General features: G+C 51.5%; 1 protein-coding gene across 2 annotated transcripts in view; it reads left to right on the plus strand.

Moving 5' to 3' along the window:
* Positions 1 to 27,474, plus strand: part of Cdh4 (cadherin 4) — a 503,129-nt gene that overhangs the window by 350,527 nt on the left and 125,128 nt on the right. For both annotated transcript variants that reach the window (XM_059262058.1, XM_059262057.1), the window contains exon 3: positions 21,179 to 21,405. In XM_059262058.1, the coding sequence (XP_059118041.1) occupies positions 21,179 to 21,405 (227 nt within the window). The remainder of the gene's footprint in view (positions 1 to 21,178; positions 21,406 to 27,474) is intronic.

A 27,474-nucleotide genomic window follows, 5' to 3' on the forward strand; every position in this document is an offset into this window, starting at 1 on the left:
TCAGGGGTGACTCAACAGCTGAATGCTCCCCTGACAACACCCTAGGGCCCCAAGGGGGAGGAAGGAGTAGGTCTGATGGGCAAGGTACCTCTCACCTTGTCCAGCCTTCATGTTTACCCAGCTTCCATTCCTGTCTGGCCCACAGCACAGCCCACAGGGATGGCCAGAGCTAGAACCTACAGGGGCCACCCAGAGGAGGCACGCGGATGCCATCGGAGCAGAAGGAGAATGGAGAAGTGTATGGAGGATCATGGGGGAGGAGGAAAAGAGGAACTCCTCCCAGAGTAGAGTGCCAAGCTCTCACTCCAAGCGGGAGACATGGCTTTCTCAGCCTCGAATTCCTGGCCCTAGGAAGAGACCTTGTATAATGACTTGTTGCCTCGTATCAGAAACAAGGAATCACTTGCATTCGGTGATGCAGAAACACTAAGCATTTGCTGCCTTGATGCTCTGCAGCTCAGGAGTTTACCTTATCTGGATCAAGCCCATCCCCAAAGGCTCTGCCAGCCAGTTACAGACCCGCTTTCCATGATAAGTCAAAAGTGTTGGCAGGAGGCCTCGGATCTTCCTGCTTGGACTCACGTGGGTTCCTGACTGTCCTCAGACAGCAGAGGTTGAGGAGGTGGGAACTGGGCGTTCTTGGGGCTGGCAAGCACAAGGGTTAGTGGTGTGGGTGTCAGTTGAGGAGGTCCTGGCCACACAGTGGGGGGCACTCTTTACTCTCATCTCTCCTCTGAGAACCTGTCCCCTCTTCCCTAGGTCAGTCTCCTGCTGAGCCCTGACCTAACCCGGGTGTGTGTACCGTATGTTTGTCCCCACAGTGGTGACCCCTGATGGTACACATGTGGATACAGGGGAAGCCTGAGCCCAGGTCCTCAAGTGTGTCCAGGCTTGAGGGGCACAGCAGGACCTCTGCCTGTCTTTCTTCCCGGCAGCACCAATTTCAACCTTATCCAGTGCTGGCCCAGACTCCATCCCACCACACTTTGGGCTCCTCCACCTCTTACTAGATTGGGACGCAGCCCTCTTTCCCAACCTGGGTCCCCTTGACTTGGACTGGAGCCACCCCACACCATACTCCCCATCCTGGAGACACGAAAGCCTACTGGGGGGGTGAGGGGACAGGCCCCATTATTCTGACCGTGAAAGGCTCGGAGAAGGCACTGTAACTCTGCTGGCCCCAAGTCCTCCCAGACACGCTCAGCCCTCAGCCTCCCACCCCACCCCACACCCCGACACACAACACCATAGCCTGAGGTGTTAACAGTTTTTACATCAGTACCGCTGAGTGATGGAAGTTAGACAAAGGCTGGTCCCCAGCAGATGGGCTGAATGGCCAAGCGGAGCCTGCTTCCCTGCTGACTGCACGCTCCACCTGGTACATGGCAGATTCAGAGTCAGCGCTCAGGAAGTGGAGAGAAGACACAGGCTAGGTTGTTAGAGCATAGCACCTAGAGGGCGTGCTGGCCACTCCAGAGCATTCCTGTCCAAGAGCAGTGCCAGGAACCGGGCCATCGCTTCCCAATGGCCAGGTTTTTCGACCACTAGTCACAAGGTATGCAGAGGCGTGTGGTGCTGGTTTCTTAAGTAAATGAGAGCAGAGGAGGCCCTTGAAGGGAGGTGCTCGCTTATCAGGGGCAGTGCTGGCACTGAAGCTCACTGCTCACCACCTTCAGAAAGCCCAGAATAGCAGGTAGAGCAGGAGGCGGGGGTGGGGGGCGGGGGCCCTCATTTTTCCCCACAGATGGCACAGCTAATTATCCCCATTTGCATAGCACCTTACACCTCTGTAGACTTTTTCAGAATGTTGGGAAACAGATGATTGTGTCTGTTTTTGTAGCCATATGAGGACTTTTTTCATTAGCAAGATAAGGCTGGACCATCTGTGTGTTTCAGTGTGGAGTTTGCCACCAGGCATACGTTGGAAACTCGAGACAAAAGCCAGGTAGGACGCTTCCAGCTGGCCAAAGGCAGCCAGCTCCAAATTCCCCAGATGCCTGGCAGGGTCCGGGGATTCAAAACCGACAGTGGAGGGGCTGTAGCCCGGTTGGTTGGTGTGCACTCCCTCAGTGCTCCGCCCCCCTCCCCCCAATTAGCCCTGACTGGCTTGTTTCCCAAACCCAGGTTCATGCTAAGCCAGGACTTTCCAGAAAAAAAGCCACAGCCCAGAAGTCCCATGCTAAACACTCCTAAGTAGTCGAAGCCATAAGTCCAGGTGACTGTGCCCAGCATCATCTATGTCAACCTCCACACCCAAGGCTCAGGGACGTCATGGAGGGGAGGCCGGGAAGAACGGAAGAGCCAGGGAATGGGGGAGGAGTGCTGTGACAGGCTGGCTTCTGGACATGCATGGCTGTTGTGTTCATGTGAAACCCTGGCTTCTGGACACACATGGCTGTTGTGTTCATGTGAAACCCTGGCTTCTGGACAAGCATGGCTGTTGTGTTCATGTGAAACCCTGGCTTCTGGACACACATGGCTGTTGTGTTCATGTGAAACCCTGGCTTCTAGGCACACATAGCTGATGTGTTCATGTGAAACCCTGGCTTCTAGACACACAAAGCTGATGTGTTCATGTGAAACCCTGGCTTCTGGACACGCATAGCTGTGGTGTTCATGAACCACCAACTGTGGTTACCTGCACAATATCAAACCAGTAAAAATTCCAACTTGAATGGGAGAGGAACCCCCATGGCCCACCCTTGGCAAAGGGGATATTGGCAGTTGACAGCTGCTTAGGGAGGAGTCACTGTCCTTCTGGAGCATGGCCTGTGGTGGGGTGTACTGGGGGAGGAGTCACTGTCCTTTTGGAGCATGGCCTGTGGTGGGGTGTACTGGGGGAGGAGTCACTGTCCTTTGGGAGAATGGCCTATGGTGGGGTGTACTGGGGGAGGAGTCACTGTCCTTTGGGAGAATGGCCTATGGTGGGGTGTACTGGGGGAGGAGTCACTGTCCTTTGGGAGAATGGCCTATGGTGGGGTGTACTGGGGGAGGAGTCACTGTCCTTTTGGAGCATGGCCTGTGGTGGGGTGTACTGGGGGAGGAGTCACTGTCCTTTTGGAGCATGGCCTGTGGTGGGGTGTACTGGGGGAGGAGTCACTGTCCTTTTGGAGCATGGCCTGTGGTGGGGTGTACTGGGGGAGGAGTCACTGTCCTTTTGGAGCATGGCCTGTGGTGGGGTGTACTGGGGGAGGAGTCACTGTCCTTTTGGAGCATGGCCTGTGGTAGGTTGTACTGAAGGAGGAGACTAACTTCCCTTTGGGAACACGGCCTGTGGTGGGATGATAGATATGATCAAAACACATTGTATAAATGTATAAATTTTTCCACAAATTAAGTTACAAATACTTTTAAGTTCCTTTGCTGTGTGTCCTTCCACAAGTTACCTCCTGTCTCTGAGCCTGATGTCCTGGAGAAGCAGCAACGGACAAGCACACCATGTCCCCAATCCCAGAACTGATGTGACAGTAAATGGTTGCAGGAGCTCAGTCCCAGCTGGAGACCTCCACAAGCTGCATGGAATGGGCCCTCTGTGGGCACAGCTTAAGATCAGCTTCCCGGGCCTGGTCCTCGTGGCCATTCCCAGTCTGTGCCTGTGTCCCACTGTAGCGTGACTTCCCGGGGTTAAAGCCAGTTGAACTCTGTCCAGCAGTGGAGACCTCCAGAGGGCTGGGTCTGGTGAGGACTCCTGAGAGCCAGTGAATGCGTAGAGGGATGAATAAGGACAGATAGGGTAGGTCTACACCCTCTGCAAATGGGGACAGCTGGGATCAGACCCAGGCAAGTGGGGGCAGGTGAGGACAGATGAAGGCAGACAGGGGCAAGTGGGGTCGGCCACAGGCAGGCATGGGTGCGTGGGGACAGCTGGTCACAGGTGAAGACACGTAGGGGCAGGAGTGGGGAGGCAAGGGCAAAGCTGCCTCCTCTAAGGCTCCTGAGTAGAGTCCATTTCCCAGCCATTACCCTTTGGACCCTCTTCCAGAGTCCCCAGTACAATGCCCTCTGACTTCCCTGGTGTAAGGACCCTGTGAGGACTGGACCCCAGATATTCAGGCTAATTTCCTACCTCAACGACCTTAACTTTTCATCTGCAGAGTCCCACACAGGGATCAGGACCTGGGTGTCTTTGGGGGCCATTGTTCAGCCTCCTCAGAGCAAGATGCTGAAAAAAGTGAAAACAGGGTGGATGGCAAAGGTGTCTCTGAGGGATGGAGGAGGGAGAGAGAGAGGAGCTGGCTGGGCTGCATCTCAACATGGCCGGCGCAATCACACCAGGGTGCTCGTGGTAATGGTGGTCTACTGACACCATCAGTGAGCCATCAGAAGCTAGTCCAGTTCCTGGACTCTGCTAAGATGACCGTGGTCACCTGGAGCAGTCAGGGTCATCTCATAGGTGCTGGCTGTCTTACTTGTGTCTTCCCAAAAGGACCTGTCCCTCCCACTGAGGGTGACGGCCACACTCAGTGCAGGGGCCAGGCATGGGTTACTGGAACGGACTGGTTTGGAGGCCACGACAGAGATGTATTTGTAAGAGTGGTAGCCAGGGCCCCAGCCCTAGGATCAAGTCCCACCTGTGCACTTTAAGATACCATTGCCCATCTGAGCCTAGGACATTACGTGGTCCGTGGCCAGGCCTGAAACATCATGTGGTCCCTGGCTTGTCATTCTTATAGTCACCTGCAGAACTGCAGAACAGGCCTAGATCGAGGAAATGTGGACACTGTGAGTGTCAAAGGAGGTAACTCACATGTGACAAAGAACTTCCCTTTGGGTCTGGAAGCCCATCTATTTATTCTAATCCTATGTGGGGCGGTGCCTGAGCGGTGTCACCCAAATCCTGGGCCCCACCTGGTGAGGCACAGCTGGGATCATCACACTGGGCAAAGGAGAACAAGTTATGTTTAGAAGCACTTTGTCCACCGAAACCGCACCAGCTACACCGGTCCCACAGCTGCTCCTGGTGTCGCATCTGCAGGGTCAGCACTCTGGCCTGGCACCCTGTGTGCAGCTCCAGCTGCAGAAGATGCTGTACCGCCTGTCCAGGATTCCTGCAGCGGCTCTCACAGGCCTTGACTTTTGTTCACTACCAATAAACTGGAGATGGAACTCGTCACCTGCCTGCTTGGGCTCCGCTGTTCCTTATGGGCTGGTTAGTGAGTTGAGAAGAGGCCTCCTTCACACCAGCCCCTGGTCCACTCCAGACGAACAGATGCCCTCACCAGCGAGAGTGGCCATACTGTGATGTGGAGAAGGCCCCTCATGCTCATGGGCAGTCCTGACAGAAGCAGGTCAGAACCGTATCCAAGCTTTGGAACTGTTCCAGCTTCATTCCTGTGCTGTGATAAAAACACTCTGACCAAAAGCAACATGGGAAGGAAGGGGTGTATTGCAGCTGACAGGTTACAGTCTGTCACGGAGGGATGTCATGACAGGAGCTCAAACAAGAACTTGATGCAAAAGCCGAATACTCTGTGGTGGACTATGGCATTCTCTGGGTGTGTGCCCAGGAGCGCATAGCTGGGCTAGCAAGGAAACGTAACCGGCGTAGATGTCCAGCAACAGGTGAAGAGGTGGTGAAAATGTGGTTCATATGCAAAAGGAAGTATTATTCAAGTGTAAAGAAAAGTGAAATTTGTAGGAATGGATGAGCTCATAAAATATATTAAGCAAAGTGACCTAAACTCAGAATGGAAAAACAAATATGTTCTTCCTCATTTGTAGACCCCAGCCTATAATGTATACATAAATGTACATATAGTGCATGCAAGTACGAGCAAATGTGTGTGTGTGTGTGTGTGTGTGTGTGTGTGTGTGTGTGACATGACAAGTGTGGGTACAGTACAGCATTTATGGAGACTGAGAGAAAGCAGTACCGGGGGATGAGGGTGCAGGTAAAGGGCACGTGGGTCACAAGAGCAGACGGGAAGCTAATTTTCTTTTTTTAGTTTCACTCCATCATAGTTTCTTTTTCTTTTTTCATGATGGATAAGTGAACCCAACTTTCCAAATATTAAAGTAACTAGAACCATGAAACAAAATATGCATAAATTATGCAGTTTGATACTGAAGGTGTGAAACCCTAAGCAGAGCTCTGTGACCTCAGTGAGATAGAGTTTGGGACTGGCCAAGTGTCCGGCAGGCTTCCCTGAATCATCTATGTGCTGCTCTGATTTGTGAGCTAACTAGAATAAAGTGTTATTTTAAGATTTATCTTTATTATTTTTAATTATGCATCTGTGTGTATGCGCATTTGAATGCAGATGCCCCTGAAGGCTAGAGGCCTTGGATCGCCCGGGAGCTGGAGTTAGAGGCAGTTTGGAACCTCCCGGTGTGGGTTCTGGGAAAGGAACTCAGGTCTCTGGAAGAACAATACATGCTCTTAACTGCTGCGCCATCTCTCCAGCCCCGTAAAGTGTTGTTTTTAATAATAGAAAAATTCATAGTTTCTTTCATTCCTCCCAACCCAAAGAGATCATTTCTCCTTCATCCTTAAGTCATTCCTCTAAATAATGGCCACGCCAAATCCCCAAACCCGTCAGAACTGTGAATTCTAAATGCAGGCAGCTGTGTTTGGGCTGCCCTCATCACACAGCTTCTCCCAGAAGGGTAGCCCGTGAGTGGGTGGGGGTGCAGGGGGCAACACCCCAGCGTGCCTGGGAGTGTCCTACAAGGGGCTGCCTCTCTGGCTAACTTCCTGAAGCAGAGGCGGTTTCTGAGGGCTTCTGTTCTGCTGGGACTGTTTAGATGAAGACTGGAAAGTGGGCAGGAAAGCACCCCACTTTCCTGAAGTGCAGGAAAAGTGCGGATGCTACTCTGGGCTCCCTCACAGGGTTCAGAGGGCAGCCTCTTGAAGCTGCTGATGATGAGGAGGCGCCCCAGAACCCCTGTGTCTCCTGCATTTTTCAGCATCTGAAGCAGAGGACTGAAAGGCTGACCCTGGAGGGGCAAATGCCCCAGCTGTCACAACAGCAGCATCCAGGTTCTGTGGTCACTCCTGCAGGCAGGGGCTACCTTGTGTGTTTGGGTAACATTTAGCCCCACGGGACTCTTCACGGTGAAGCACTTGTGCTCTGTGCCAGCACCATCGGCTCTTGTGTTGGGTTCGGCTCCCAGGAACAGGCAGAGATTGACTGGTGATGTCGGCCAGGGAGGTGAGCTGAGCTATGGCTCTGCAATCATGCCTTCTGTCTTACGTTCTGTACATGGTAGCTTGCTTTCCTCTCCTGAGTGGTTGTAAAATCTGCAGGAAGCTCACTTCCTCCTTGACCCATTCAAATCCACAAGGTTCCAAATTATAGGTACCGTGCCGAGTGTTCCCCTGGGTTCAGTTGTCACAAACACCTTTGTGAGTACAGAAGGTGACATTAGCATGCAGTCTCTCTCACCACAGTGAGTCCGTAAATCGGACTCTGCCAGCTATGGGCTCTTGCCTGGTAGCTTTTGGATGCTGTGCTAGGTCAGACAGAAGCAGAGAAGCTTAGCAAGTTCTACAAGGCCACACAGCTTGGTCCACTAGCTCCAAGCCCTGGACTCTTGCAAAGCAGCACGTTGTACTCCTTGACCACATCCTATAGTCAAAGCACATAGTAGGTGCACTCTGAGGTGGAACCCAAGAGGAGAAAGATTGGCATGGATTGTGCTCTCCCTGACAAGTCTTTCTCAGTAGCCAGGGGCACCCAGGCCAAAGGCCACCTTCCTCTGAAAGAGCATGTTCCTTTTAAGTAACGCCTGGAATCTTGTAATGTGCACTCAGCAGGGGCTTCAGAGTCACCAGGAGGAAATGGTTCATTCGGATGGGCAGGGATGATGGACTGAGCAGGTGGGTGGGGCCAAATGGCAGATCTTGTAGTCTGAGCAGCCTCCTCAACAAGAAATCACTGGAGGGAAAAAATCTCTCCTGGTCCACTGACCTTTTTTGGGGTTTTAATTTACACCCAGGAGTAAAGCGTCATGTAAGTCTTAGGCATTTGGCTGGATGTCTTCAGTGCTGTCCTAAGAATCGAGAGTCTATTGAGATCTTGTGTTGAAATTATCCTAGATAATAGCCTTGCTGAAATCATTTGCATAACAGACATCACAGGCCGGTTCCCTACAGGCCTGATTGTCAGCCAACTACCTGCTGTTTTTCTCTGGACAGGAGGGGCATGTTGGTCTTTGAGGACACTTGGGGTTCAAGTCAAGGACCACATAAGACATGTTTCCATCTCTTCCAAGTTGACTTCATTAGCCAGCTTTTACCCAGCCCCAAATTCAGCCCCCAGCATGGAGCTCAAAGAAGTCAACATCCCCAGAGGCATATTCCTGCAAAACAGTCCTTTCTCCAACTGTACAGACTTGATGGCCAACACTTACCTGGCCTCCTTTAGAGAAATAGGGTGTACTAGCAATCATGGGTGGAAGTAGCCTTTGGACTGGACCCTCCTGGCTGGTGAAAATAGAAAAAGAATTGTGGAGGAATGTGCAGTCCTCTTAGCCAACGATGGGATAAGGAAACCCACAGCCTCCATCTCAGGGCCCTGCAACCTTAGAGAGAGGGAAGGCCCTGAAGTTTCAGTTTACCAGCTGAAGAACCTCAGCTCTGTTCTGGCTGAGGGAGCATTTGACCAGGGAGATGCCTATTAATAGTTTCTCTGGACACAGGACTTGACTTGGAAGCATGGAGGTACCTCTCCCAGTGCCATGGTCTGTCACTGGAGTATGGGTAACCCTGACCCTTCCTGCTGCACATGCCACGGTGTCCCCAGCACAGTCCCTGGGGCTAGGTTCACCTTCCCACTTCCTGAGAGTTCGTTGACTGTCAAGCTTGCTTCTCCCGCTAAACTGGGAGAAAAGCAAAGTGTGTTGCTCCGCCACCACCACCACCCAGCAATCAGGACGACAATATTGTGACCAGCAGAATCTGTGGCTTGATCACATGCTCTTTAGAAGCAGGACAGGGTTGGAGACGGGCAATCCCAAATCTTGGCAGCTGCTCCCTTGAGGGTGATCCATGTGGAAGGCAAGGATGATGGAGAAGTCATTGAGAAGGATTGTGGTCTTTTGTCTGTGGAAATGTCATTTTCATAACTGACATTTCTCATCACATCTCTGGGACACTATACCCATATCTCAGATGCCCAGTCCTATGGGAGTGTTAGGGTCCTGTAGCATGAATCTTAAAATGTCTTATTAATAAAATCAAACCTGAAGCCAGGTATTGGGGTGAACGCTGGAAGATCAGAGAAGCAGAACAAGCCACAGCTATCTCACCTTGCCAGTTCCTCAGCTGATCCTGTTTCCTCAGACTGGAAGCTTCTGAATCCTCCTCATCCAGAATGAATCTCAGCTGAACTGCTGCTAAAAGCCTAAAAGCTTAACCAGCTCTAGTTCCTGGTCCTCACACCTTATATACCTTTCTGCTTTCTGCCATCACTTCCTGGGATTAAAGGCGTGAGTCACCATGCCTGGCTGTTTCCAGTGTGGCTTTGAACTCTCAGAGATCCAGACGGATCTCTGCCTCTGGCATGCTAGGATTAAAGGCGTGTGTTACCACTGCCTAATCTCTATGTTTAATATTATGGCTGTTCTGTTCTCTGACCCCCAGATAAGTTTATTGGGGTGCACAATATATCAACTACAGGGTCCCATGCTGGGACAGGGTTCCATGCTGGGACAGGGTCCCATGCTGGGACAGGGTTCAGAGGGTGTTACATGTAGCCTTGTTTCTTCTCAAGGACTCCCCTGTGATGTTCCTGGTGGCCTCTGGTCTCTGTGGAACAGGTGGGCTTATCAGGTGCAGTCATAACCTGCCCTTCCTTGGATTCCTATCCAGTCATGGCTCCATCAAGAGCATTCCCTGAGCCCCAGGAGCAGCCGTTGGGGTTTTCTTCGGCGGCTTTCCCAGAAGTTGGCCCTGTGGAGTCCCTAACAAATTGGCCACCCAGCAGCCCAGGGTCCCTAAGCACTATTGCCTCCTGAGAGTGTGTCTGCTCTTGGCTCGTGGCAGAGTCCACCTTGCCCCATTAGGGACCAAGCAACCTAGACACCATCTGTGCCAAAGTTTCATTCCTTGGTTTCCAGGCACCCAAGGGTCTGCTTATCTCAAGAGGTCTCCATGTACCTTGAAATTATACATTGTGTGTACCATTGTAAAGAAGTTTTCCTCGGAGAACCCGGCAGAGGCTGCCAGGGCAGACCAGGAGAGTTAGAGATGGGGAGCATGTTTGCATTTCCTGAGCCGTTTCTTGTTGACGCTAGGAAAATGGCTAGCAGCCAGCGTGGGCGCCTTGACAGTGGAGCCCAGATGGCAAAGTTCAGGCTCATATTTGGATTCAGCCCTGAAGCTGACAAAAAGCCAGACTAAGGCTGCCTCAGCCTGGGGAACCCCACCCCCCCATCTCACTGCCGAGCTTCCAGACAGGCCTAAAGTCCCCGCTTCTTCTGCGTGCACTGTTAGGAGCTATTCCTCCCACCTCGTGTCTGTATGGGACATGTGACACACATAACGTGCCCCTACCCAGTGACAGGTGTGTGTCCCCACTTCTAGTGGTGGCTAGGACTTGGGACAGTGGCTCCAGGCCTTCCCAGGCTTCACCTCTCCTTTCTTCCCAAACATCTGCAGGATCTCTCTCTTCATAGGAGTTTAAGAGAAGGGGCTGTGCCTTCTTAAGGCTGAAGCCAGAGCAGCGGAAAATGCAGAACAGGGAACAGCCCAGCATGGCCCTAAATGGAGAAAAGCAAGATTGGGAAGAGCAGGACCTGGGACCCATCACCCACCCTCCGTGAACAGAAAGGGAGTGGGGGAGGGGCTCTGGACAAGAAAGAGTCATCTCCCTACCTGGGCCCTAATTACAAATGATTTCATTAGCCCCATCCTGATGTGCAAGACACTAATGAGAGAGAGGTTGGCAGCTCTAAAAATAACCCACTCGTCCTGTTCCTCGCTTTAAAGACACAGTCCCAGTGGAGCCGCTGGGCCCGGCTGTCAACTCCAACATCTTTCTCACCACCTCCAGTGTGTGATCAGAGCCTTTGGAGGAGACAGCAGCCCTGCCCCTGGTGGTTGAGACAAGAGGCCAGCAGCAGGGAAACGGGATGGGAGAATGTGCTCCATGCCCTCTGCTCCCACAGCACCACATGCACTGAGGCTGCTGGCGGCTGATGGTGTACTGGGTGAGGCAGACACAGTAACACCGGTGTAGGCTAGCACCGGTGGGGCTTGTAAACTGAAGAGGTGTGCCAATGTGCCACAGTTGAAGTATAGGTGACTTATGGCTCCTGAGGGAGCCCCCTGCCTAACTGATGCATCCTGGGGGCAGAGGCCATGTTTTACAGTCGTAGTGTGCCCATCTGTAAAACAGGGAGAGGCTGGGGAGACGTCTCTGTCAATGAAGTACTTCTGAGGACCTGAATTCAATCCCCAGAAACCCCATTTCAAAAAATAAAGCTGGATGTGGTGATGTGTGTTTGTAATCCCAGTGCTGGGGAATAGAGACAGTCTAGCCTGCTTGGTGAGTTCTAAGCCAATGAGAAACTTTGCCTCAAAATAAAGGGGGTGAATGGAGTCTAAGGAACAATACCCAAGGCTGTGTTCTGGCATCCTGAAGGCATAAGCTGCATTTTAGGTTTGAGTGGTGCCTATGTAAAAAGGGGATGGTGGTGCCCCCCTGATGACTGCATGGGACTGAATGGGGTGCTTGGATACTGTGATCCACTCCAGTCTGGCACATAGTTCCAACTGATTGTACCAGAGCCACTGATGTCATCATCATGATCACCTGTCAGTCATCAATCTCTGTCAATCATCAATATTACGTCTATCAGCAGCAGCAGCAACGTAACAACTGTCAGTCATCAGCACCACGTGGTCAGTCTTTGTACTAGTTCTGTCAGTCATCACCAGCTCTGTCTGTCATCATTATCATCATCCTTGTCATCACTCCTGCCAATCATTATCACCCCATCAGTTGTCATCATCATCATCTCTGTCACATCATCATCACCCCTGTCACTCATCATCATCATCAGCTCTGTCACATCATCATCCCCCTGTCACTCATCATCATCACCACCCTGTCACTCATCATCATCATCAGCTCTGTCACATCATCATCCCCCTGTCACTCATCATCATCATCACCCTGTCACTCATCATCATCATCACCCTGTCACTCATCATCATCATCACCCTGTCACTCATCATCATCATCAGCTCTGTCACATCATCATCATCACCCCTGTCACTCATCATCATCATCAGCTCTGTCACATCATCATCATCATCACCCCTGTCACTCATCATCATCATCAGCTCTGTCACATCATCATCATCACCCCTGTCACTCATCATCATCACTGCCATTCCTGCGTTGTCATTATCCATCACAAAGGCTAAGGAGGGGCATGTTAGTTCACACCTGTCCAGATTAGAAATGGTACACACTCCCAGCAGCACCTGAGGCCCACCATAGAAAGGTCCAGAGCCACAGAGCCATGACAGTAGAGAACACTCTATAGTGTGAGCACCACCTGCTCCAGGAGATCCCTGTATCCCATGCAGGACCCTTTCCCCAAGCACCGTTGTCAAGGAGGGTGTGCAGAGCTTAGCAGAGTTGCCCACAAACCCAACTGCAACCTTGCAAGACTTCACAAGCATGCTGCCATACCCTGTTTTCGTTGGGCTGAAGACAGGGGCATGAACAGACACCTCTGCCTAGTTTCCTTAGAAAGCTCCTTCTGGAAGTCTCTAGAACAAAACAGGAAGGCAAGCAGCAAGACCAGATGGACAGAAGCACAATAACCACAGACGGGGTGGATTTGAATCACCTGAGAAGTCAAGGTTCTGGAGTCAGCGGGGGCTCTGAGGAGGGGAAGAGACAGCCAGGCACCCTAAGAAAGCTCTGCCTTGGTGTTCACTGATGTGGGCACCCTGAGGTGCCAGCTAACAGCTCTGACACTCATCCCCTCTTTTGAGATGTGCCAATTCCCATATAAATTTGTGAGGATTCACAAGGAGGATAGCCTCTGGGTGACCAGCAGGACATGGGGTAGACCCTGAGCTGATACTGAGTGGATGGGTGAGTGGATGGGTGGATGGATGAGAGGATATCAAGGAAATGTTAGTTGTATCAGTTAGCCCGTGCAATGTCACTTTCAAGGAGGAAAAAGCCCTTCTCTGAAGAATCCTAAAGTCCCTCCTATTTCCCCAAGGAGTCTAAGGGACTCCACAGTCTTGAAGAGCAGTGGTGACAACCGGCTATGTCTCTAGAGTCCTCCGGAATTCCATCCCCAAGCTGACATTCATGAGGATGCTACTCCACCACTGCCCAGAGCCCTTCCACCTGCTGAAGCTCAGGCCACCCCCAGGCCAGTATGAGAAGGGCATCAATGTCTAGCCCAGAATTTTTCACCAGCATGAGAAAGATGAGTGCCAGTCCTCTGGGTTCCGGGAACAGCAGGGTAGAAGAGGTTGTGGTGTTCCCTGGGCCTGAAAGCCCTCAGTGAACTGAAGTGTCTGTGGCTCGATTAGAGGATTCATTAGGGATTTCTTCAATTAAGAGCCACTGTGTTCCACCCTAATGAGGCATTGGTGGGATTTATTAATGAGGTGCCCATGGCTCGGCTTCTCTAACCACTTGGAAAGCCACTCGGAATGATCAGCCCTCTAAGATTGACTATTTCCTGCACCCACTTCGGTATTGCCCAGTACAGCAGCATGGTGATCCACATAACCAAAGGACCAGTGTTAATGCAAGAAGTCGAAGTCCCCCTCCCACCTGAGGAAGTCCCTCCTCTTCCCAGGGAAAAAGTCTGTCCCCTGCCTGTCCCCTCTCCCTGGCTAACTCAGGGCAGTCCTAGACAAAGCTCAAACACCTCAGGGAGCCGTGGATAGTTGGGACTCTGACCTTGCCTACGGTGCTTTCTCACTCCTGATTTCTGTTTTTACCTGAAGCCATGAATATTAAATAAAGACTAGGGGAGCCCAGTGGTGCCACACTGGGGAGATGGGTGCTAGCAGACAGTAACCTGCACATGTTTCACTGTAGGTGACTTTCAGTGGGCAGAATGAGCATTCTGGAATTTCCTATCAGTGAGAGATGCAAAGTCACCGTGGTATGAGATTACTGTGACAATGACTGTGTCCATTCCAGAGAAATCCACAGCTCATCCATTGTGCAGGAAAGAGGCCTCCATCTCTCCTCTAAAGCAGGGTTTCTCGTGCTCCTAAAGGCCTGAATTTTCTGGAAACTGTATGCTGGTTGAGTGGGCAGAGAATGTCTGTCTTTGGTACAGTTGACTTTGCATAGCAGATCAAGTGTGTGGAATGACAGCGGAAAGGGCACCCTTCCTGACCTGCCCAGCTGCTCTAGTACTCAAGTCTTCTACCATGTTCATTGTGATTGACAGCCCAGGTTGACACACTGGGATTAAGTAATTTGCTGGGGTCACAGTCTTAGAAATATCTGTGTGAGTTGTGTCCACATGAGACTGTTGCTCAGAATTCCCTGGGCCTTCTCCATGTCCACCTGTCCATCCTCTCTCCTCCCCAGCCCTGACAAGCCTGATTTCCTGCTGTGCCACACAGCGCCCTTTTTCTTCAGTGTTGGGAAAGCTGGGCTTGCCTAATGCACCATCTTCTCAGCCTCCACTCAGTGTTCTGTATCCAAGCTCCATGCAGTAGCCACAGTCACAGCGAAGGAAACTGGAGTTGGTGCGTTTATCCCCGTCCTTTCTCAAACACCTGGCAAGGCAGCTGCTGCCGACCCTGAGCCCATGGATGGTGGGAAATGCTCTTTCCCTGTGCCATCTCTGCTCAAACCTGCCCTAGTAGAGGGCCTGAGAGTCACAGTCTCCTCCACCCTCCAGAACAGGTCCCCAGCAGGTAATTCTAGCCTCCCCAAGGAATGGTGAGTTTTCTAAAGAGGAGACTCCTTTGGGCTCATCCTCATCCTGGGCTGGTGATGGGGACTGTGTGAGTGTTCAATAGCACTCATTGTATAAGGTTGGTACCCAGGCCACAGGTTCAAACACAGCCAGGCCTTGAACTCCAAAGTCATCTTCCTATGTTGCCCTCACCGTACCAAATGTGTGTTCTAAAAATCTCCAGCAACACTACCTTTAGGATAGTGAACCGATGCTGGGGTGGGGGTGGGGTCAAATAACAGAGACTTTGTCCCAGAAGAAACAGGGATCAGGACAGGAGAGCTGGCTCAGCAATAACCTGAATCCGGTTCCCAGCATCCATGGGTAATTCACAACCTCCTATGCTCCAGCTCCATGGAATCCAACGCCGTCTCTGGTCTCCATCAATACCTTTGTTCATGTGCACATACCCACACAGAGACACAGAGACATAATTAAAAGTAGTAAACCTTAAAGGAAGAGTGAGCCATGAGGACCAGACAATGAACTTGAGCCCTGGTAGAACAAGCTAGTTCAGCCACATCAACATAGTGTGCGGAATAGGGCAGAGGGACGTTTTGCAGAGAGCTGAGTTCTGCTGGGATTCTTGATGGACTGAATCCTGTGTGCTGACAGTTCAGACAAGAACAATGCAGGCAAAGGAGGCAGTGACATTCTGATATTGCTCACCTAGCCCGTATATCCTCTAATAGTCAGGCCGATGCTCTATCCTCATAGAGTGGGCCTGTCCAGCAGCACCAAACATCTAAGCAACAGAGGATCATGTGACTGCTGAAGGACTTGCAAGTCCAAAGTCAGGAGCCATATGCATGGGCCATCATCCCCCTCCCTCACCAGCACAGTGCCGGCTTGGCTCAAGGCATCCCTTGGTGAGGTCAGCAGACTAAACCACACTTTTCTAGAAACAGCTTCCCTGTTTCGTCAGCGTATGGCCACCTCAGGATCTGCTGAGCAACATAAAACCAGAGTAAACGAAGCCAGCCTCCAGCCCTGTTCTAGGCCGGCAGGCAGGGATCCACCAGAGTCCAGGTGAGCCACAGGCAGGCAGCTCCCTAGCTGGCGGGCATGACACCCTGTGGTATCTGGCAAACGGCACCTCCAGACTCCACAGGCCATTTGGGAAAAAACAGAGAGAAGCAGTTCCTTTGTCCCAGCCCCTTATGGTGGAGTCACCATACACTGTCACAGGCAGGAGGGAGCAGGTGGCTCCTGAGAGGTCTGTGGCATACCTGTGTGTGGCTACAGTGTGCACAGAAGAAAACATCTGGGTGGACTTCATAGAAAGTGATCCTTCACGCCAATTAGCTGCCATCATCAACAGATCTGCTGTGCTTGCTCTCAGGAGTTCACCAAGAGAGGGGTCTGTTGACTTTCCCTCAGAGAAGGCGGGGTGGGGAGGTCATGACCCTCACCTGAGATTCTGGCAGATTCCTCCTACACTTCCCGTTCATCTGCATGCAGTTCTACCTAGTTGCACATGACCTTGGGGTCTCAGACAGTGCTAGAGTAATGGACTGGGGAAGACTAATGGGTGGGGGTAGGGGTCTCCACCTACACTGGGTGAAAACTTTCCAGTGTGGTTCCTTTAAGGTCACCCACAGTCTACAGAAAAACCATCACCCATGTTCTGTAAGCAAGCCCAACTCATTGATTCTCCAGAGTACATTTTGGTGGAATCATACTGTGCCCTGTCACTGGGGCTTCATAAGGAGTGGGTAGATCCATCTTCCTGGGAAAGAATTCTCAAATCAGACCGCTGCACAGGACACAGGAAGCTGCCTGCAGTTCCAGTGTCACCCTTCGAATTCCCAGGCTAGGTTGGTGGGAACGAGAGAAGCAACTTCTGCTCCAACAATAACCTCAGCTCTACGTCCACCAGACCCTTGTAACAAAATCCACCACAGTGCCGAGACACATGTCCCAAATCCCCCTGCTGCTCTGCTCTGAGGAAGCTCTATGGCCAGTGGCTTGGTACTCCAGGGCATCATCACCCCAGTGCTCTCAAACATCCCAGCACAAAAAGAGGTAGCCCCCTCTCTGCATGGACTCTCACCTGGGAGCCAGGAATGCAAGCTGGGCAAGCTGCAAGGCAGAGAGCCTGTCCCCAGCTGCACACAGTTCCTCACCGAATGATGGGTGTTCTGGCCACACATCACAGCAGGTTCAAGACAAAGACGCAGGTGGAGGAGAACCGAGCCAGGAGGGGGCGCCAGTGCATGGCCCCTGCCAGGGCTAACTGTTCAAGTCTCATTAAGGAAGAGCGTTGTTTCCTGTGGGTTCCTTATCAACAACAGCAACAGTTCACACAATCACCCATCCACAAGGTCATCCTCACCCATCACACTCAACTAAGTGTCTTCCATGATCCTCCACAGGTTCATTCCGTCCTCATCCCGGGGCTGTCTCAGGGCCTTTGACTGCTGTCCCACCTTAGGACATTTCCTCTGACACTGAGGAGGGGCAGACACTGCCTCTATACTGCCCCCTCTAGCCTCCCCTTTTGTCCTGGCCACTGGGTTTTGTTTACACACTGGCTTGTCCATTTGTTGTCCTCTGCACACCAAGATCCACTTGAGCAAGCTCTGAGTCTGCCTGTCCACACCTAGAACCCTGGCTGGATGGTAGGGAGGCCCTGAGCAATTGTGGGAGGGAGGGCTGAAGGAGGAGGGAGATGGAGTCAGAATGGCTGGTTCTGTGAGCTTAACAGCAGGCGTGAAGCTCATCTGTTCCTCGGCAAGGATCCAGCTACATGCTCACCTCTGGCTCATTTGATCTTTCTCAACTCACCTAACAAGGGAAATAATAAAACGATGTGTTCGCAGACACAGCACAATTCTGCTTGGGGAGACATCGTCTGCTGCCCCCATGAATGTCAGGCCACCTCTGCAAACGTGTGCCACCCCAGTTCCACCCATAGAGCCAGCAATTAAAAATGATAAGGGCTAAGGTTTAAAGCCAGCCTCCTGATGAAAGCCAAGCTTCCTTCTGAAGTACAAGGTGACTGGGATGCAGGGAGCATGGGATGCATCTGCAGACGTGTCTGCAAGCATGGCTGCATCTGTGCTGCTGGGTCTGTGGGGACAGGAGAGGTGTAGGGTAACATTTTTGACAAAGGTATCTGAACCCTCCTGGAAAGACAAAAGAAATGGTGCTGGGCTGAGGACCCATCATGATGGCTGTGTGTTCATGTTCAGGGAGTGCTAGACTGCTGGACTGTGGGAGGGCCACTTCCACACAATGGGGCTTTGAAAAGAGTTCTGACAGGCGAGGTTTGGCCCCTGGTGTAACTGAAGAGATGCACACAATGCCAGGAGCAGTCCAAGAGCATCAGCTTGCTTCATGCTTTACTGTTGAGCTTTAGACAGACATAGTCAAAGTGTCCTGAAGCCAAGCACAGTGCTCAGTAGTGCACACTCGCAATGCCAGCACCCAGGAGGCTGAAGCAAGCATCTCCATGAGTCTGAAGCCATCTTCAGCTAAATAGTGAGACCTTATCTCAAAAAAAATTTAAGCCCTAATATGGAAAGAGAAGGAAGGTGTTTGTGATGGCCCTGAAACAAGCCGCAGGGATTCGATGCAGTGTGGGCTTTGCCCACAGGTCCTCTGCTTCAGTGGCACTCAGCTCTGCACTGCCTTCTAGCCCTGGTCACTCTGGCTGTAACTGTCCTTCAACAACCGCAGTGTGTTTTTCACACACAGGGTCGCACACAGCACAGAGGACTCCAGTGCCTGCTGGAATCCTCTGCGGGTGTCCTGCTGCAGCCCAAAGGGCCTTCTTCATCACCACTTCTGACTCCAGAGAGCTCACTGCCACCACCAATGGAGGAGTTAAGACATCAGTCCCCAATGCTATCAAGTTGGTTTTACTAGGAATTGGCTTTTGGAGTGCAGGGGCTTATCTGAGTAGTGCTGATCTCACCACAACCCAGCCACTGTCGTTTTTTATCTTTATTGGTAACAGCTGGGGGTCAGCAGTGATGGGTCCACCGGATTTGTTGCTGATTTTAATTTGTATATGACTGGGGCAAACAGTTTGCTAATTTCTTTTCATTTGGAAAAAAAGAGTTCATCAATGGAAAAGTAAATAGTGCCAAGGAGCCACAACCAAACCCTTTGTCCATCTGAGAAATGGGGACCTTCCAGTCCTTGTTGTCTGGAGAGAAAGAATTCAGTTGAGAGACATAGATAGGTTAAGCAGAAGTTTGTTTAGTAAAGCAAAGCAAACCCCCTTTGGAGTGAGCTGCCCCAAAGTGCAGAACAGTCCGCTGGGCTCTGCCTTATGATTTTACATTTATTCATTAATCTGTTTGTTTGTTTATGTGAGGGCAGCACATGCACAGTGTTCATGTGGCAGTCAGGAGACAACTTGTGGGAGTCGGTTACATTCTTCTGACCCAGAGATCCCAGGGATCAAACTCAAGTCATCGGACTTCATGGCAGGTGCCTTCATCAGTGAGCCATCTCACCAGCCGGCCCTGCATTGTGGGTTTACGTTTAAGTAATGAGTTGGGTAGCGTACTCATGGAGTAAGAGTGACCCTTACCTCTCCCAAATCATAGTGGACTCCATTCTAGAGTAGTCCTGGAACTCACTCTGTAGACCAGGCTGGCCTCAAACTCAGAGGTCTGCCTGTCTCTGCCTTCCAAGCACTGGCATTAAAAAATGAGCCACTGTGCCAGGCTTGAAAGTGTTTCTAAATATAATGAGACTAGTCATTTCTGCTCTGTCAGGGAGCAGAGTCAAACCCACAGTACAAGTGAAGTTATAATGACATCAAGTTATTTGAGGATCCAGGCCCTTTGACAGAGAAAAGTGTGAGAGAATAAATGCCTTGTGGCTTAGCCTCTGATACAGTACAGACACCTAGCTCCAGCTTCAAGGATGCTTAGCCACAGAAAGGCACCCTGACCCTCAGAAGACACAACCAGGTTCTCCACTCTGTCACTGACAGAGGATAAGTGCCTGGTCTTATTAGATTTAAAAACACTTTCAAGCCAGGCATAGTGGTGCACATCTTTAATCCCAGCACTCAGGAGGCAGAGGCAAGCATATCTCTGAATTCAAGGCCAGCCTAGTCTACAAAGAGAGTTCCAGGACAGCCAGGGCTACTTAAAGAAAACTTGTCTCAAATAATAATAATAAAATAAAGACACATTCATATTAAACCCATAAGCAGGAGGAACCAGCAACTGGGGAGACATCTCTAGTGAATGATTCCAGACAAGGGAACCCACATGTTATTTATTATTTCAAGGCAGGCAACAATAAAAGGTGAACATGCAGGAAAAACACTTTATCAAATGTAAGTGCAAGTCGCTTTTTTTAGTTTCTAGAATAAATAGTAATTAAATCATGTAAGCTGTGACAGTGAAATTGCTTATAAAACCAATCCTCCCACCATAATTGCTTAGATACCCACATTTTTATAAATACTGGGTAACTTTATCCATTGCTTTTATCAGCAGAATGTGACACCAGCTGTTGGTGCTTCATAATTTACCACCGAGTTGGGTGACAGTCACAAAAGCGTGTGTCTAAAAAATGCACCTCTGTGGGCCAGATGAATATGTAGTCTTGGCGATGTCTCTTTCTGTGGTGGAGCTGAAAATGGCTGAAGCGCTGGTACATCAGGAGGGGCCCACAATTTAGTTGCCTAATTGATGTTTTGGAAGCAAAATGATGCAGGATACCCAGCAGTGTCATAGGCTTTGTTAACTCTGTCACTAACCAAGAAAGTCTGTGGCTGAGCCAGGCCTGTCATCCTGCCTCTGCCCCAGCAGAACCCAGGTGTCTGACAAGTGTCAGATCTCACTAAGCCATGGAAGGGCCAGCCGTGCAAATCCCATTTCCAGAATGTTCTAATGTGGAGGGGGAGAGTCTTGACATGCCAGCTTTCTCTGGTTCCTTCATTGCACTCAACTTTCTTGGTCACAAAAGACAGATCCAAAGGACTGGGCGTCTACACTGACAGGCAGAGGCTCGTGTGAGGCAAGAGGTGGGAATGTGAGTCTTCCAGTGGGTAGAGGTTCCTGCTCCCACTGAGTCACACAAGCTCTGCATGGGGCAGAAACTGTCAGGAGTGGAGGTTGTCCACCTGGGTTTGGAGAGTTGATGCTCATCCATCCTTTTTCTTGGCCTCCAGCTACTTCTCCTGGAAGACAAAGGCGACCCCAGTGAGGTCTTTACTGTCTGAGGGCTACTTGGGGCCCAGATGCTGTACCTGCCACGGCAGCCTTTCACCTGCTGGCCGCCCTGACCATCTTCTCTCCTCTTACAGTCAAGTTCAGCAGCTGCTTGGGCACCACAGGGACGCAGTATGAGACCAACAGTTTGGACTTCAAAGTCGGGGCAGATGGGACAGTCTTCGCCACCCGGGAGCTGAAGATCCCCTCAGAGCAGGTGGCCTTTACTGTGACTGCACGGGAACGCCAGACTGCTGAGCAATGGGATGCCATGGTGCGGCTGCTGGTAGCTCAGACTTCATCCCCACACTCTGAACACAAGGTAAGATGAGACAGCACAAGCAGGAAGGTCTGAGTCCAGAGCCAAAGTGTCCCCTACTCTGGGCGGTCCCCAGCAGAGCCTTCCCCTGACTCCTAGAAAATGAAGGTTGACAGATCTTTGTCTGTGCCCATCAAAGGCGTAGCATCACCCCTAGCCTCCACACCATTCATTCTGAGATGACAGAGTCACTCTCATGGGTAGGACATGTGACAAGCACACCGGGCCCTGAGCTCAGTCTACTAAACTGCCTTCTGTTTTGGATGAGTCGCCCACACTTCCACCCTGCTCTACAAACCGCAAATTCTGTGTGTAGCCTGGGCTCTGAGTGTTGTGCCTACTAGTAGCTTTCAAGGTCAGGAGAGCTGGCAGGTAAAGCAGATGAACCACAAGGCTGGGAAAACCAGGGTAAGTTAGTTCAGAGCTATGGAGACATGGAGGGAGAGCCGAAAGGAGAGAAAACAGACAGGAAGAGAGAGATGTGAGGGATGGGGAGAAAGGTGAGGAGAATGAGAGACAGAGGAGAGGGGACAGCAGAGAGGGATGATAAATGGGGAGGGGGAGGGGTGATAAATGGGGAGGGGAGGGTGATAAGTGAGGAGGGGGAGGGGTGATAAGTGAGGAGGGGGAGGGGATGATAAATGAGGAGGGGAGGGGATGATAAATGGGGAGGGGAGAGCTGATAAATGAGGAGGGGGAGGGGTGATAAATGAGGAGGGGAGGGGAGATAAATGAGGAGGGGGAGGGGTGATAAATGAGGAGGGGAGGGCTGATAAATGAGGAGGGGAGGGGTGATAAGTGAGGAGGGGAGGGGTGATAAGTGAGGAGGGGGAGGGGTGATAAATGAGGAGGGGGAGGGGTGATAAGTGAGGAGGGGAGGGGTGATAGAAGATGGAGGGATGAAGAGACAGAGAAAAAGAGGTGGAGGCAGGAAAGGAGAGAGGACTAGAGAGAGGCAAAAGGGAAGAGAGAGGGAGGGAGAGGGAGGGGTGAAGGTCAGTCATGGAGGGTCAGGAAAATGAAGAGACGTGAGTTCTCCTGTGGTGTCTGCAGTCTGTGCTCCCTCTCAGCCCCCAGCTGTGTCCCCGGAAGATAAAGGGGGTGAGGGCACCTGCCTGTCCTGGTCCTGAGATCACTCTTCTACACTGTCCAGCAATCTGACCAGTCTCCACGCAGCTTCTGTGACATCCTCTCTGTTCCATTCTTGCTTGTGCTGGGAAGCCTAGGTAGCTGTACCAGCCTCCAGGCATCAGAACTGGGGCTAGCATGGCTCTTAAAATTGTCCTCGGCAGCTTGCAGCCTGGGAGCCTGCAGTAGGGAGACACTGAGAAAACCAGCGTGCTTAGAGGAGAGCATGACAGGTCCCTCGAACTCCGTGTGGTTCCATAATCACAGTGCAGCATAAAGCAGTCTCAGGCAGCTGCAAGGGGGCTCCCCCAGGAAATGCCCACAAGACCTGAAGTTAGTTGAACAAAGGTAACCACATTCTTTTACATGGGTTTACCCGGAATCTTACATAACTGAATCCACCTTTGAAAGCCTCTTAGTGGGAGAAAATCTGCACATTTCCAAAAGCCTATCTAACCAAGGAACCCTTTGTGAAACAGCTTGCAGGGCAGGTGTGCCAAGGAATCCACTTTGGGTTTTGATCTTTTTTTTTCTTGAATCCAAGTAGGAGCAGAAACTTAGGAGGATATTCTTCTCCACCATGATGTGGAAAAGTAGGTCATGAGAGCCTTTTTCTGGGTACAGGAACCAAGCATCTTAACATATTACTAGTACACACACACACACACACACACACACACACACACACACACACACACACCCTTCCCCTGCCTATGGATGCTGAAGACTCCAAGACAGGCAGGTGTGGCTGCTCGCTCTTCCCTGTGTGCTCATCATGCACGACACTCTGCACCAGGCTATTTCCCCTCAGTGCCAGTTACTCCTCTTGCTGCTGTGTGAAATGCCTGACAAGAAGCAAGCCGAGTGAAGATGAGTCTGTGGCTCACAGTTCAGGAAGGCACAGTCCATTATGGAGGGGAAGCTATGGTAGCAGGAAGGCAAGGCTGCCGGGCACATTGCATCCACACTTGCGAAGCAGAAGGAGGCGAACGGTGGTCCTCAGCTCCCTTTCTCCTTTTTGTTCAGCCTAGGACCCCAGCCATGGGGTGGTGCTGCCACTGTTGGGGTGGATCTTCCCATCTCAGCTAACATAATCTGGAGACTTGCTCACAGACATGCGCAGAGGCTTGTCCTCTCAGGGATTCTCGATCGTATCAAACTGGCAATCGATGTTAATCATCACAGCTGTGACTTCCTGAGTCAAGCAGCTCCAGGCTCTGGATTGTGATGCAGAAACTCTGGACCTGGTGATCAAAAATCAGGCTCCTTACAGCCCGTCAGAGGCTTGGGGTCAAATTACTGACTGAGAATAGATCAATGTCTTTCGTTAGGCTCGTCACTGAAGCAAGCTCAGACGCATTGCTGCAGTTAGCGGCTTCTAGCACTCCACACCACAGAAGATAGCCTAGAAAGGGACCAACAAACACCACAAGGGACACAAAACTCGTGTCCCAGGCTCAGAGGGCCTGTGAGCCCAATCATCCCTGACCCATGACTTCAGGTGACAGCAGCCTCTCCAGTATTCCAGTCTTCCACTGAGTTTCACATCTCTCTTACTGCCAACAGCCCTGTCCTGACTCTAGAGTTCCACTCAGACCCCACTCCAGTGGTGTGAACCCAACTAAATCTCAGTTTGTCATCTCAAGGATAGAGGGCGCCATTGTCTCTACATCACAGATAGTAAAGATGAGCTGTGTCACCCAGCTTCTTTCATGGGGGAGAACTGGTCCTCTGGGTGAGAGTAAATGATGACTCTCTAGGTTCAGCTGAGCCTGGCAGAGGAAAAGCTAAGATTCTCCAGTTTGCTATTGGGGGTTGGGGAATTTCAGGGTTGATTATCCTGGAATAGAGAGCAGTGATGCCATCCATATCCTGTCCTGGAGCTGAGGAGAGTGCACCATGAGGTTCTGTGAGCTAAGGAGGCCACACTGAGTAGCCTGTTTCACTGTTGGTGCTACATCCCAGCTCTCACGGTCCTGTGCTCTTCATCCCAGGGCAGAGCCCAGGGGCTGGGGAAGAAGGAGATGTGGAGCCCAGGGGAGAACTGTGGGATCCTGGTATCCATCGGTACTCCCTTACAGGAATGGAAATACTGATTCACTCTTCAGCACACTGTCACTCTAGCAGTGGATCAAGGTGACCCCAGTTCCTGGTGTTCCCGTCTGCCTGCCACAGCAAAGGCAGGGCTCTTCTAGGGAAGATTTTGGTTCAAGCTTTAAATCAAATCTCCTGCCATATACAATGTCTAGCACTCAAGTGAAAATAACCAAACATATGAAATGGAAGAAGACAAAATTAGTGAAAATCCAGGAAAGCAACAAATCATAGACCAGAGAGCTGCAAACATGGGACTGTGCTGAATGTGCTCACAAAAACTGAATAGGAGCTTTTGACAAGACTGGAAGAATTTGGAATTGAAAAATATGATAAGCAAAACCAAATTTTTGTGGATAGATATTGATATCAATGGAAACTAGACACAGATGAAGAGAATTCCCAAAGCAGTTATTCAGACTAAAGCATGATGGTCTACGCAGAGAAAGTTCTGGCAGGCGTGTGTTTGGACTATGGGAGCAGGAGCTACACGGAGCAGGTCTGTGAAGACGATGGTGGAAATGTCCCACCTGGACACAGACCTGCAGACACATGTCCAGGAGCCCTAAAACCTGAGCAGCCCAAAAATAGAGAGAAACTCAGTTCACACCTCAAAACAGATTAAACCTGAGCTCAAAAGAGAAGAAAACAGAGTGGCAGTGGGAGGGCGAACAGCTGAGGGTTGGGATCACAGGGACGTTGGGGCTGCAGGGTAAGGAAGCTTATTTGTACAGTGCCAAAAGAAGGGAGGAATCTGCTGTTGGCGAAACGACCCTTTACCACATAAAACTGAGTAATAGCATTATCAAACAAACCAAAGCTCTAAGAAATTGTTATGAGTTAGTGCTCTGCACTGGTTAAGGTTAACAATGGGGTGAAGTGAAGGATGGATGGTTGAAGTGGAGAATGGGTGAGGTGAGGGATGGGTGAGGTGAGGAGGGGTGAGGTGAGGGATGGGTGAGGTGAGGGATGGGTGAGGTGAGGAGGGGTGAGGTGAGGGATGGGTGAGGTGAGGAGGGGTGAGGTGAGGATGGGTGAGGTGAGGGAGGGGTGAGGTGAGGAGGGGTGAGGTGAAGGATGGGTGAGGTGAGGGAGGGGTGAGGTGAGGAGGGGTGAGGTGAAGGATGGGTGAGGTGAGGGAGAGGTGAGATGAGGAGGGGTGAGGTGAGGAGGGGTGAGGTGAGGAGGGGTGAGATGAGGAGGGGTGAGGTGAGGATGGGTGAAGTGAGGGATGGGTGAGGTGAGGAGGGGTGAGGTGAGGGATGGGTGAGGTGAGGAGGGGTGAGGTGAGGATGGGTGAGATGAGGAGGGGTGAGGTGAGGAGGGGTGAGATGAGGATGGGTGAGATGAGGAGGGGTGAGGTGAGGAGGGGTGAGATGAGGATGGGTGAGGTGAGGGATGGGTGAGGTGAGGAGGGGTGAGGTGAGGAGGGGTGAGGTGAGGGATGGGTGAGGTGAGGAGGGGTGAGGTGAGGATGGGTGAGGTGAGGGATGGGTGAGGTGAGGAGGGGTGAGGTGAGGATGGGTGAGGTGAGGGATGGGTGAGGTGAGGAGGGGTGAGGTGAGGAGGGGTGAGGTGAGGGATGGGTGAGGTGAGGAGGGGTGAGATGAGGATGGGTGAGGTGAGGGATGGGTGAGGTGAGGAGGGGTGAGGTGAGGAGGGGTGAGGTGAGGGATGGGTGAGGTGAGGAGGGGTGAGGTGAGGAGGGGTGAGGTGAGGGATGGGTGAGGTGAGGGATGGGTGAGGTGAGGAGGGGTGAGGTGAGGATGGGTGAGGTGAGGGAGAGGTGAGATGAGGAGGGGTGAGATGAGGAGGGGTGAGGTGAGGAGGGGTGAGATGAGGATGGGTGAGGTGAGGGATGGGTGAGGTGAGGAGGGGTGAGGTGAGGGATGGGTGAGGTGAGGGAGGGGTGAGGTGAGGAGGGGTGAGGTGAGGGATGGGTGAGGTAAGGGAGAGGTGAGATGAGGAGAGGTGAGGTGAGGAGGGGTGAGGTGAGGAGGAGTGAGGTGAGGATGGGTGAGGTGAGGGATGGGTGAGGTGAGGAGGAGTGAGGTGAGGAGAGGTGAGGAGGGGTGAGGTGAGGAGGGGTGAGGTGAAGGATGGGTGAGGTGAGGGAGAGGTGAGATGAGGAGGGGTGAGGTGAGGAGGGGTGAGGTGAGGATGGGTGAGGTGAGGAGAGGTCAGGTGAAGGATGGGTGAGGTGAGGAGGGGTGAGGTGAAGAATGGGTGAGGTGAGGAGGGGTGAGGTGAGGAGGGGTGAGATGAAGAGAGGTCAGGTGAAGGATGGGTGAGGTGAGGGAGGGATGAGGTGAGGGAGGGGTGAGGTGAGGAGGGGTGAGGTGAGGGAGGGGTGAGGTGAGGAGGGGTGAGGTGAGGAGAGGTCAGGTGAAGGAGGGGTGAGATAAAGGAGGGGTGAGTTGAGGAGAGGTCAGGTGAAGGTTGGGTGAGGTGAGGAGGGGTGAGGTAGAGGATGCAGGAGGTGAAGGATGGATGAGGGTTCAAGACAGGAAGACAAAATGGTGTGTTAACAGCACATGTGGGAAGCAAGGAGTGTGTGAACTCTGGGAAGGAAACATATGGACTCTGAGAATTGGCTGCTGGCACCACAAAGACCTGAGACACATTGTTCTGGAACAGAGGTTCTCAACCTGTGTGTTGCAACCCAAAAAAGACCACCAGAAAACTCAGATACTTACATTATGATTCACAAGAATAGCAAAATTCCAGTTATGAATTAGTAACAAAAATAATTTTATGGTTGGGGTCACCACAACATGAGGAACTGTATTAAAGGGTCGAAGCATTAGGAAGGTTGAGAATCTCTGCTCTGAAAAATTCTGGCATCCAATT

Source organism: Peromyscus eremicus, chromosome 4, assembly GCF_949786415.1.
Source record: "Peromyscus eremicus chromosome 4, PerEre_H2_v1, whole genome shotgun sequence".
NCBI lineage: Eukaryota > Metazoa > Chordata > Mammalia > Rodentia > Cricetidae > Peromyscus > Peromyscus eremicus.